The following is a 13,151-nucleotide window of genomic DNA, read 5'->3' on the forward strand; positions in this document are numbered from 1 at the left end:
TATCGTGGACACAAAATAATTGGCATAAGGTCATATTAAGCGATGAGTCTAAATTTGATATTTGCGTTGGAGATCATCGAAAACGAATAATACGAAATAAAGCATAAGCCTTTCATAAAGATTGCTTAAAGAGGGTTGTTAAATTTCTTAAGGGGATTATGGTTTGGGGTTGCACGTCAGCAAGAGGTTTGGGCAAATTAAATTTTATATATGGCACTATTGCATAGATGGCACCAATTTTATAGATGGCACCATCCTCAAGAATTTTTGATTTACGGACAAAACTGCAGGAAATTTGGGATAATTTTTCTCCTCAAATGTGCCAATCTTTGGTAAATACAATGCATTTAGAGTTCAGGAATTTGTTAAGGCGAAAGGTGATGTAACTCCGTATTAAACAAATTTCTTGTTGTGCTGTGCCAATATATAGTTGTCAGCAAATTTGGCTTAATTTTGTCAAAATAAACTATTATCAAAAGTGATTTGTTTGCAAAATTATAAAAATATAGTAAAATTGTCTAGATCATATATTGTAATGCTTGAATTTAGAACAATAAACAAAATAAATTGAGTCGTTTTAACAAATTATTATTTTTATTGCAAAAAAAGACCTTGTCCCAACATATAGTTGTTAGGGCTCATATGTCAAATTTAGCTGCCCTACAAATATACACTATTCGTATGTGTATAGGATTATTTGATGGTCTATGTGTTCATATCAAATAAACTTTTAGTCACGTGACTACAAATATGATAAATATGTAAACACTTTTATTAGTTTGATCAACAAAACTCACCTTCTTGACAGCACTTAAGGGTAGGGTTGCCAACTTTCAAAGAGGACGAGAGGGTAAAAAAGAGGCACATGCGAAACATTTTTTGAAACCTCGCTCAAATGTCTAGAATTTACCAAAAAGTTATGTCATAGTTTAACATGTTTATCACGTCCACCAAATGTTTTTTGCACCTAAATATTTCTTCATAGTATTCTTCTCTGTATATACGGGTGGGGGGGGGTTAACGAATGGAATGGGAGTAGCAAATGTAGCGAAAGACACAGATTAACAATTTTTTAAAGCATTGTGGCGATAGACGAATATTTTTTAGATTTTGAGTTTGGTATGTAGAGGACTTTTGTGAAAAGAAGACTTTTGGTGAAAAGGAATGGTTGGTAAAAAGAGGACTTTTTCAATATTTGAGAGAAAAGAGGACAGTGAGATCAAAAAGAGGAATGTCCTCTGGAACAGATGACGGTTGGCAACCCTACTTAAGGGACATATCGAGAAAACAATTTTTACTACAAATATTTTAATATTTACAGAGGTAAACATTGACAAACAAGCCCTATTTCACATTCAAACAAAATAATGCATATCTTTTGAATATAAATGTATTATATAAATATTTTTGATCATCAACATTCCTCTGCCTTATATCTGTTTAATCGATGCTTATCTAAGATATATTTTTATAATATTGTCGAGTTGTACTTTCTACATTTTGATCAATGAATCTTCTTTTTTATCAATGAACAAAGCCTCAATAAAATATAAACATATCGATTCAATGATTTGCAACAATAAATTAAAAACTGCAGAATCATATGCCATTCATGATACCTCGTAGTGATAACGGAAAACTCGTGCCATAAGCAATGTCATTGTTTTGAAAAAATTGAACAATTCCCGACTAGCACGCACTTGTTCAGGGTAATACTTTTAATATAACCTGTTGACAAGCAGTACAGGGTTTTTAGAAATGCTAAATGCGAAACACGCAGGCTTACCTATTAGAGGTAGTGAAATTTGTAAAATAGAGCTTGTAAGGTTTTACCTGAACAGACAAAGAGTGAAATAAAAATTTACTTTAGAAGTAGAAAGAGGTAATCGTTTGCCATTTCTTGATGTTTTAGTGTCAAAGTTTCAAAATAAACTAATTTTAGATGTTTACAGAAAACCCACAAACACAGATAGATACTTAAATTTCACATCTAATCACAGTATAAGTGTAAAAAAAGGTGTTATAAAAAGTTTATATGATAGGGCAAAAATAATATGTACAGACGACATTTTACTAAATTATCTCTATTTAACCACTAAACCACATAAAAAATACATTAACCAAAAACGACTATCCACCATATTTTATTGACAAAACATTAAACGAAAAACAAACCCCAAATCATAGACACAATGATAACAATACACAATATATACAACTTACAATTCCATACATACGAGGCGTTTCGGAAAAAATAAGAAGGATAGGAAAACAATATAACATACGAACATCTTTCAAAACACAAAATACACTTAGATCCATTTTATCACATACAAAACCAATGAATACAGAACAACAAACAAAAAATGTAATATACCAAATACCCTGTGATTGCGATAAATTTTACATTGTTGAAACATCTAGACCCTTAAATGTTAGAATTAAAGAACATAAAGATTATTTAAGAAAGGGAGATTTTCACAAATCTAAGATTTGTCAGCATTCTTGGGACACAGGGCACAGAATAAATTTTAATAAAGCCAAAATTATAATGAAAGAAGCGATAGCCTCTAAAAGAAAAATAAAAGAGGCTTTTTTAATTCAATCTAATAAAAATAAATGTATTGCTCATGCATCTCTAGATGTTAGTAATGTATGGCAATCGCTTCTTTGATTTTAAAGAACAATAGATACAACAAGATAAATAAACATAACATACTTAAAATTTAAAAATAATCATACAGAAAGTTTGGGGCTTTTTGGTTTTACCTTATTAAGTAATTGTTATCAGGTAGTAATTGTTAATTTTGAAGTTTAAATATCAAGTTAAAAAAATTTCATTTTAACAGAACGTCAACGGTTTCTTGTAGACGTATCTGTTTTAAAAAAGTAAAGTGTTCTCGAATAGTTGAATTTAAATATTTTAAATAGTTTTTTTCTTTATTCTTGGTATTTTTTTGCTTCAGACGACGGAAAGAGATAACTTTCCGAAACGTTAAGCATTTTTTTTGCTTTATTAGGTAAATTTGTATTACCGTAAACATAACTTCTGACAAGCAGCGTCTGTTTAGGTTTAACGCAGAAGTGTTTACAAAAAATAATTATTTTATTTTGTAGATTTTCTTGAAGTGCAGTGGCGAAATACTAGTATATAATACCGCATGATTGAAAAAAAATGGCGTCCAGTTGGCTTGGAAATGAACATCGATGATTTCCCCATATAATTTTACATATAAAATGACAGCGATCTTTATTTTATAACCATCGCTGACGCCGTTTTTTTTATCACATTGAGCAGAGGCCAACAATATTTATTTGGAGTTGCATAAATACACAATATCGTCTTTTAGTCCGACATTTAATAGTCTGTAATATTATTTTAAGAAAAATATTAACGTGAAAATTAAATACCTTACAGATAAGATCCCTGTACAAAGCACAGTATAAATAAGTTTTTTTTTCTTTTAAATAACTTTCTTATCATTTGAATTTTATGCCCATAATGTTTGTTTAGGGCTTTTTTAAGTCTAAATATTGGTGCCTGCATTTAAGCCTATATCACCGCGCCGGCGCCGCGCTGTAGAAACGAACGATCGCATTGTGATCCGATTCAATTCTCACGATTCTTTTTTACGACTCATCGATAAATCTTGTGGATCCGTGCTGGCCACGATTCATTTTGATCCGATTCAATTCTCAGGATTTTTTTTACGGCTCATATTTCAAATCTTGTGGATCCGTTCTGGTCAGGATTTATTGTGATCCGATTCAACTCTCACGATTCTTCTTTACGGCTCATCGTTCAAATCTTGTGGATCCGTTCTGGCCACGATTCATTGTGATCCGATTAAATTCTCACGATTCTTTTTTACGGCTCATCGTTCAAATCTTGTGGATCCGTTCTGGCCACGATTCATTGTGATCCGATTAAATTCTCAGTATTCTTTTTTACGGCTCATAGTTCAAATCTTGTAAATCCGTGCTGGCCACGATTCATTGTGATCCGATTCAATTCTCAGGATTCTTTTTTACGGCTCATTGTTCAAATCTTGTGGATCCGTTCTGGCCACGATTCATTGTGATCCGATTCAATTCTCACGATTCTTTTTTACGGCTCATCGTTCAAATCTTGTGGATCCGTTCTGGCCACGATTCATTGTAATCCGATTCAATTCACGGGATTCTTTTTTACGGCTCATCGTTCAAATCTTGTGGATCCGTTCTGGCCACGATTCATTGTGATCCGATTCAATTCTCAGGATTCTTTTTTACGGCTCATCGTTCAAATCTTGTGGATCCGTTCTGGCCACGATTCATTGTGATCCGATTCAATTCTCAGGATTCTTTTTTACGGCTCATCGTTTAAATCTTGTGGATCCGTTCTGGCCACGATTCATTGTGATCCGATTCAATTCTTAGGATTCTTTTTTACGGCTCATCGTTCAAATCTTGTGGATCCGTTCTGGCCACGATTCATTGTGATCCGATTCAATTCTCACGATTCTTTTTTAGGGCTCATCGTTCAAATCTTGTGGATCCGTTCTGGCCACGATTCATTGTGATCCGATTCAATTCTCAGGATTCTTTTTTACGGCTCATCGTTCAAATATTGTGGATCCGTGCTGGCCACGATTCATTGTGATTCGATTCAATTCTCAGGATTCTTTTTTACGGCTCATCGTTCAAATCTTATACTAAGGGTTGACATTTCTGGTCTTGGGTGCCGGTTCATGTGTACGAAGAGTACGGTCAACACGCTTAGTAAAATAAGATCTACTGAATAAAGACAGAAGACGAGTATTCTCCCAAGCGCATGGAATCTAGCGTCAGATTAAGTAGTTATGTAATATATACTTCGTATTTTTGCTCATTCCGACTTATTAGATTGATTGCCATAACCGATCCAAAGGTTCGCTTGCCAGCAGGGTAAATCCGTGCTGGCCACGATTTATTGTGATCCGATTCAATTCTCACGACTCACGATTCTTTTTTACGGCTTACATCATATCATTCTTTTTTACTGCATCATATAACATCGTTCAAATGTTATTGATCCGTGCTGGCCACGATTCAATTGAACGAACCGGATTGCAATCAATGAATCAAATCTCACGTTTCATTTTTGATACTCGTACACCCTTCCACGATTGTGGTTTGTTTCCGGCTCAGGTAGGCACCCTTGAGGTGGAGGCTTGAGGATCAATCTCCATTGTGGGCACAACATTGGAAATCCCATAAAAGTTGGAATATCTGTTCTTAAAAATTTTGTTTATTTTTTTTTTCTATGTCCACCAATATTGAGACAACCTGTATATAAATAAATATTTTTTATTGGATTATATCGCTTCCGTCTTTAGAGGAAATTACTTAATACTGATAAGATAGTACTGATTAGAATCGGTAATGAAATATTTAAGGCAGTTTATTCCAGATGAATATCATTTTTGAATTATAAACAAACTACAGCTGTCACAGTTAGTATCAATAATAGTTTTATTAGTGATAAAAAAGTGGAGAAATAATTTTGTTTTTTTTTTAAAAATAAATAAAATGCGTCTAAGAAATAAGGATATCAGTAATGACCAACCGAACCAAACCAGCCCTGCTGAAGAAGGGGTTGAATATACTGGTGATAAAGGTAATAAAGTATTTTGTAAATTTTTTGTCTTTGTCGTTGGATACATCACGTGTAAAGATACTTCTCAAACATCTGGTTGCTAATTTTGTTGGCATTTTATGTAAAGGGCATCATAAAAGATGTTGTAAGAGGACGAAGCTGCTTTACTTCAATATATAAACAATATGTCTGTTATAACTGATTTTATAAAACTAGGTCCAAAATTTGGCGTCAGGTATATTCAAATGATCATCAGTGCCGTAGGAACTGGCATCATAACATCGACGACTACTACTTTTTCCATACTATTAATTGCCATGATTACAGAAGGTTCTTCTATAAATCCTGATGTACCTGTAAGTATACCTTAATTAGTTATTAAAAACAATCAAAAAACAAAATTGTCATGGTAACGAAATTTTAGAAATGAGACTATTTCAACCATGACAATTTTAAAATTTAGCAAGTAAACTCTTAAGCTTCATTCAGAACCTCGCAATTACTGGAATAAATTAGTGATTTCAATTACGTAGCATAGAAGTTTGTTCATCTAATTTCAATGTAAGCATTCAGAACATCAAAATTAGTGGTAGGAATTTTCAGTTAGTGGAAAAAGTTAAAAAACTTTTAAATTTTCCACTAATTATACTTCAAAATTTGCGACGACTGTCACTTTGGCCTATGATTATCATCCGTCAAGACAAAATTTGGTGAGACATCAAAGGTATATTGTTTTAAGCTAAATATTAGGATACACTATGGATACACACGACTACTACTATGGATACAACTACTGGAAGCTGTTGCTAGGATATTTTATTAATTTTAATTGTATTTTTTAGACATTGTTAATGATCGTAAACTAAGCAGTATAAGTATAAATTGTAAATGAAACCACTAATTTATCACACTAATTGCAAGGTTCTCAGTGAAGCTTAATTCATATTTATAAAGTTTGAATATTTGTCATGGTAACTATTTTCTTTAAACAAAACAAGTATAATAGAATTATTATCATTTGAATATCTTTGGTGGCGCACCTCATTTACCTCGGTGATTATACGAAAACGGAAAGATGTAGAAACAAAATATTTTAGGGGTATATGTGGGGAGACAATGTGCACAATTTAATATTATTTTGAAATATACAAGGTGTTTCAGAACTAAGATCCATACCAAAGTTATATTTTTTCTTATGGAACACCCGGTATTTTATTTCATTTTTGGATTCTTCGGCCCAAAAAAAGGTATTTGTTATGGGTTAATTATGTTTGAAATATCTGGTTTTTGAAATATTTAAAGATATTTAAATTTGCATGCTACAATAGAACAGATTATTAACACCCTGTACATTACCTTTCAGAATTAATTCTTATGCTGAGTTTAAAGGTAGAGAAATAAACTTTACTGAAAAATGGTATTAGTTCCTTAAATTTATACAGGGCTATCAAAAGTTGCTGATCTATTTTAAGGATATATTTTATATAAAAACTTTGTTATTTCAAATGTAACACCCTGTATTTTTTAAATAAATCGAAGCACATCATTTGAATGTGTTCTGTTATAAAAATTCTGTGTGAAACTGTTATAAATTATAAATAATAATGTCCATAAACTAATTTCGATTTTGAAAATAGCTACTAACTGTCACTAGAAACTTGCCATGACAACACCATCTGCCACAGCCATCTTGATTACAATTTTATTGAAAAATCGCTTTTTATTCAAAATCTGAGCCAGATTGGTATAGGAAACACTAATATAGTTTGAAAGAGCATTTAAATCTGCTTCGATTTAAAAAAATACATAGTGTTGCATTTGAAATAACGAATTTTTTTTGTAAAATAAATATTTAAAATAGACCAGCAATTTTTGATACCCCCGTATACATTTAAGGAAGGAATAACATTTCTCTGTAAAGCTTATTTCTCTACCTTTAAACTTAGCACAACAACTAATTCTGAAAAGTAATGTACAGTGTGTTAATAATCTATTCTATTGTAGCATGCAAATTTAAATATCTTTCAATATCTCAAAAGCCAAAGATTTTAAACATATTTAACCCTTATAATAAGTACCTTTTTTTGGGCCCAAGAATCAAAAAATGAAATAAAATACTGGGTGTTCCATAAGAAAAAATATAACTTTGGTATGGATCTTAGTTCTGAAACACCCTGTTCATTTCAAAATAATTTTAAATTGTACAGATTACCTCCCCACATATACCCATAAAATATTTTGTTTCTACATGTTTCCGTTTTCGTATAATCAACCGAGCCGAATGAGGTGCGCCACCCTGTATACTGATGATTGATATCCAATCGGTTGATTTAGACAGATCGCATATATCGACTTTCCTTGACCTCTAAACCAAATTTTAGCTTACAATAAGTGGCCGAATTTATGATTCAACCAATGCTTATTAAAGATCATATTTTTGTCACTTTTACACATGCTTTATTTCATTTAACTATTAGAGATTAGTATAGGTTAGTATACTAGAAAAATTATCAGATGTGGAAATAGTTTCGAAAAATGTAAAAATATACCAGTTGTTCCAATTAAAATCACAAAGATGCTACCACTATTATTACAAAGCGGCAACACTGTAATGCGGAACATTATTTTGACAGATGGAGCAAGCGCCATTAAGCAAAAATCCGAATTTAAAAAAAATCCATCGCTGGTTCTCCATAAACATCTAACGTACCATGGTCGTAAATATAATACAAACATTTTTAATTTCAGTATTACGATTTTAACGACAACCTTCCTATGCTGTACACTGTTGGTATGGCCACCAGTCTGGCGCTTCAACTATTCGCTGGTCATTTTGGAAAGAACGGACCCAAATGGTACATAGTTGGTGCTGCTTTACTCAACGGACTGTCTTTGGGTGCCATACCACTTGCTGCCAAATGGTTGGGTCTAGGGGGAGTCATTGTTTGCAGGCTGATCCAAGGAGGAGCACAGGGGGGGTTTGAGCCACTGAGTATTTGCGTGGGGGGATTGTGGATACCATCGGAAGAAAGAGCTCGACTCAGTTTTGCCGGAGTTGGATGTAAGTAAACAAAGAATTACACATACTGGTCTGGCCAAGTACGCTAAGTTCTTAAACATGTTTTGTATTTGGTAAATTTATAGTAATAAATTTTTAACAATATGATAAATAAATGGTCAAGTTCTTAAACATGTTTTGGAATTCAAAAATTTATAAAACTTTAAAAATTTCTCCTTTGCGTTTTTTTGCATCTGGGTGTATTTACTCCTTCCATATATTTTGTGGCAATGACACATATTAAAGATTGTCAGTTTTATAAATAAATAATCTTATTAATGACTTGACTATATCGAATCTTTGATTGATAGTAACAAAAACGTACCTACACTAATTTCAGTTGCTTCACTGGCCAACATGCTTGGATCTATCCTGGTCGGTATCATATCGAAATCATGGATGGGCTGGCCGTGGGGTTTCTATTTCCTGGCAATCATTAACATGAGCTACACTGTAATATGGGTGTTATTTTTCCATAACAAACCTGAGACTCATCCAACCATCACTCCCGAAGAGAAAAGATATATTCAGGTGTCTTTAAGTCAACAACCTGGAAAGGTAAGTGAAAGTTCGTTTAATTGTGTTAAGAAGTTTGTTTGTAATATCGTACAATCGAAAAAAAAACCGGTGTCAAAGAAGGCCGAGGAAAGACAATCGATGATAATTTTGGCGAGTTCAAGCCCTAGACGTCAATTACCTAGCCCGTACTCCTGTCCTTAAGAAGGTTGTAATTTATTTTTATACTAAGTAAAAATTATTTTTAACTGGTGTAGTTTAAAACTCGAAAAAAAAAATTTGGAAATAGATTTGTGTGTTTGGAAACGCACTATCCTTTGCCAAAATTATCATCGATTGTCATTTCCCAGCCGTCTTTGACGCCATTTTTTTTATCATATGGTATTTGAATTGTTTTCTTTAAGACAAGAAACAGAAAGCCTAGAGAGATTATCTATAGATTATAGTGATAATAGTATATTATTCAACGAGCATATAATGGTGGCTGTCATCCAAGTGAATAACAGCCATTATATGCGAGTAGAATACTATACTTTATCCAGGACTATCAAAAAAATTTAGATAGGTAATATTAATATAAGTTTTTATTTTTAAAAAACACCTTTTGGAACCCCCCATAGATGAATGCAAAAAATAAAATTGAAAACAAATTTTCAAATCGAACGTTAGTTTGCAAAAAGTGACATTTAAAACTTCAAATTTTTAAATCTAATTTTAGAGTAGAAAATGAGGGACTTTTAACATTGTTTCTTCATAATGGTGTTTAATAATTTGTTTACATGGCGAGATATAATATGAGAATGTTTAAGGAGCACAAACTATTTTAAAAATCTCGTGACAAGAAAAACAACTTGTGAAACACCTTATAGATGAATGCAAAAAGTGACATTGAAAACTTCAAATAGTGTGTTTGGTGTTTGGAGTTTGGATCGAGATATCCGTGGAAACGGTGAATAATGAAACCATTATTCACTAGTAGTAATGAATATTATTATTATTTCATAAACTCATGTATAATAATCAAATTATAAACGAGTTGTGGATAAAAGTTAATTTTTAGTATGTATGTCCAATTATTGTATTCCTTTTCTAGAATATTCCAACTCCATGGAAGAAAATTGTCTTATCCATACCAGTTTGGGCTATCATCATATCACTGATTGGAACAAACTTTTCCATGGTTTATAAGGGTTCTTATAAAACAATATTTTTATCTGAGATAATGAAATTCGATATCCAAGCGGTAAGCCATAACAATTATTTTATTTTACTTTTTACTAAGGACATAAACAGAAACTAAGTACTAAAAACTTAAGAGCTACTGGTCAGACATTTTATATAGATGGGGCCTTCGTTCTGTTTGCACTTCAAACTGATCTGAATTAGATCTTTCATTTTTGAATATGCAATAAAATATTAACTGTTCAAGAAATTAAAAAATTATATTTTTTTTAATTCTATTGAAACGAATGCACATTCATTTCTTTCAACTCTAATTCTGTTTTTTAATTACCATTTAATCGTTTTTCTTTTTTTATTCAGTATGTTTAATTTGTTAATTTATTTTAGATTATATCTTAATAAAAATATGTTTCTCCTATTTGACAGAATGGAATTGTTCAAGCCATACCAACACTTGTTGCTTGCATCAGCGGTATTTTTGTTTCAACCTTATGCGATCTAACTGTCAAACGACGATGGCTATCTAGATTAAACGCCCGAAGATTCTTCCAGATATTTGGTAAATTTATAGTAATAAATTTTTAACAATACGATAAATAAATGGTCAAGTTCTATGTCAAAAAACAAGTTATTAATAAATTCAGAGTGAATAAAAATATATGTACATTTTGTAGGTTCCACTGTATATGCACTGTGTCCAATAATAATGACTTTCATCCCCGCTGAGTATAACAAATGGGCTGTAGTGATGATGTCAATTCAAGACGTGTTTTTGATTGTATTTATCATTGGAGGTAGCAACATCAATACATTCGAAATTTCACCGGTTTTCGCTGGAGTCATCCATGGAATGGCAACTACTTGTGCTAGTCTTGTTGCTCTACTAGCACCATACATATACAAATGGGTTGTTAGTGATCCGGTTAGTATAACACATTTTTTTTAATTCTATTATGAAACAAGAGAATCGCAATTAGAAGTAACGATTACTGTTTAAGCTTCAACGTGTTCCATACAATGTTTTTTCTAATTTTGATCAATGACAAGATTAAGTATTTAATTTGACTAGGAATATCATTTTTTGGTGTTATAGTGTCAGACGTTCTGACATTTAACATCAAGAAAATATTAAAGTGACAACATTTTTTCCTGTTGGTAGAACTGACTTTTATAAGCGACTACTGACGAATCATTTATTTAATCACTAGTTGCGATAATAAAAATTATCCGTAATTGGCTTGGATATGTATATGTTTTGTTTGATCCCTCACTCGGAGGCCTTGGGCCTATTGCTATACCTCTCTATTATTGTACCAAACCTTGATCTCATTCTTTCTTTGCGTTAAAGCACTTCTTTGCAAAGTTCCCGGTGTCGCTGATGTTGGCTTCTGCTGCTTCCTCTAGTCCCTCCAAAAAACCTTGCCCTTTTTTTTAAGTTTTAAAGCATCGGTATTCCAGCGCCGGACAGTGGCACAGCAGATGTCCTATGGTTTCTTCTTCCTCTCCGCATTCTCTGCAGTAGTCGCTGTTGGAAGTCTTCCATCTAAAAGGTTTACCTCCGTGGAGCAGTTTCTTAGTAGTTGTTTTGTCTTTTTGCTGCCTACCACTGGCCACAGTCTTCGAGCTGTAGCGCTGTCCTCACAATGTTGCCAAGTCTCTTGCTGCTTGGCTGGTAGTTTCTAGATGGTAGTTCCTATAGCATTCTATAACTTCACTTTATTTGCAACTGCTAAGTTTAGTTCGATCCTTTACTGCTTATTAGCGCCACTCTGGTCATTTATAGTGAACCATTATTTTTTCCTTTTAGATGACCATATTTTTAAACAAAGTCTCGTATAAGAGATATTACTCGTTACCTCTACGCTCCATAGGGATTTTGACACTTTAAATGTCAAAAATTAGAAAAATTAACCATAAAGAAAAAAAACAATTATAAAAATACAGATACCAAGAAATGGATATTCTGTAAATTAACCTTTAATATTTACGTTAACATTTTTTTATCTTCTAGACGAATGTACAGGAATGGAGGTTGTCTTTTTTCATCAATGCTCTCATCACCATAACTTCGGGACTAATATACGGTGTCATGGCCTCAGTCAAAAGGCAGAATTGGGAAGGTGAAGCTGAAATTGAAGTGAGCCCAAACGAAGCAAGGAGATACAGCATTACAAGTGTCGAGCAGGCTATACCTAAACTGTAAAAGTAGTTTTTAGGAGTATGGTTATTTACAAACATTTTTATTCTTATTTATATATCTTATGGACCAGTTTATACATATAGTTATTATATAATAATAAATATCTAGTCGTTTTAGATCTAGAAAGTTGATTTAGGCACAGCTTATTCAGCACCAGCTGGTCATTTTTGCTTATTCTACCAGTGTTTCACTTGCTATTTATTAAATAACATAAGCTAAGCGAATATCTAAGTACATGAGCAGATTATCGTGCAAATGATCGTAAGACAGCATTCTGGTTATGAATAGACTGTGATTTAAGTCCTAATTTATTTTTTTATACATAAAAAACTTAGGCCTCATTTAGAGTAGATTAGTTGTTCTTTTGAAGCGACTTAAATAGATATTGGTACAAAAAAATGTAATTTTAATTTTTATGTTTATTTTAGTAATTTGTTATTATTAAATTTTATTTTTCTATATTTTGATTTTTTGCCTTTATTTAATTAATTTTATACATGTTGTTGCTCATTAATGTTATTAAATTTAATGCCAGATCTCGGTTTCTTTTTACTTAATTTTTACTACCCGAAACAGCG

At 32.3% G+C, this 13,151-nt stretch overlaps 1 protein-coding gene across 1 annotated transcript; it reads left to right on the forward strand.

Annotated features, from left to right (window-relative positions):
• Positions 1-4,981: 4,981 nt before the first annotated feature.
• LOC115880954 (putative inorganic phosphate cotransporter) lies at positions 4,982-12,956 on the forward strand. Its single transcript, XM_030898293.1, has 8 exons — positions 4,982-5,638; positions 5,834-5,973; positions 8,366-8,678; positions 9,016-9,233; positions 10,285-10,434; positions 10,800-10,932; positions 11,048-11,295; positions 12,385-12,956. Exons 1-8 carry the CDS (start codon positions 5,551-5,553, stop codon positions 12,574-12,576), a joined length of 1,482 nt encoding a protein of 493 aa, XP_030754153.1. The 5' UTR covers positions 4,982-5,550; the 3' UTR covers positions 12,577-12,956.
• Positions 12,957-13,151: the final 195 nt, after the last annotated feature.

Source organism: Sitophilus oryzae, unplaced genomic scaffold (assembly GCF_002938485.1).
Source record: "Sitophilus oryzae breed Bouriz unplaced genomic scaffold, Soryzae_2.0 scaffold_1667_pilon_pilon, whole genome shotgun sequence".
In the NCBI taxonomy this organism is placed as follows: domain Eukaryota; kingdom Metazoa; phylum Arthropoda; class Insecta; order Coleoptera; family Curculionidae; genus Sitophilus; species Sitophilus oryzae.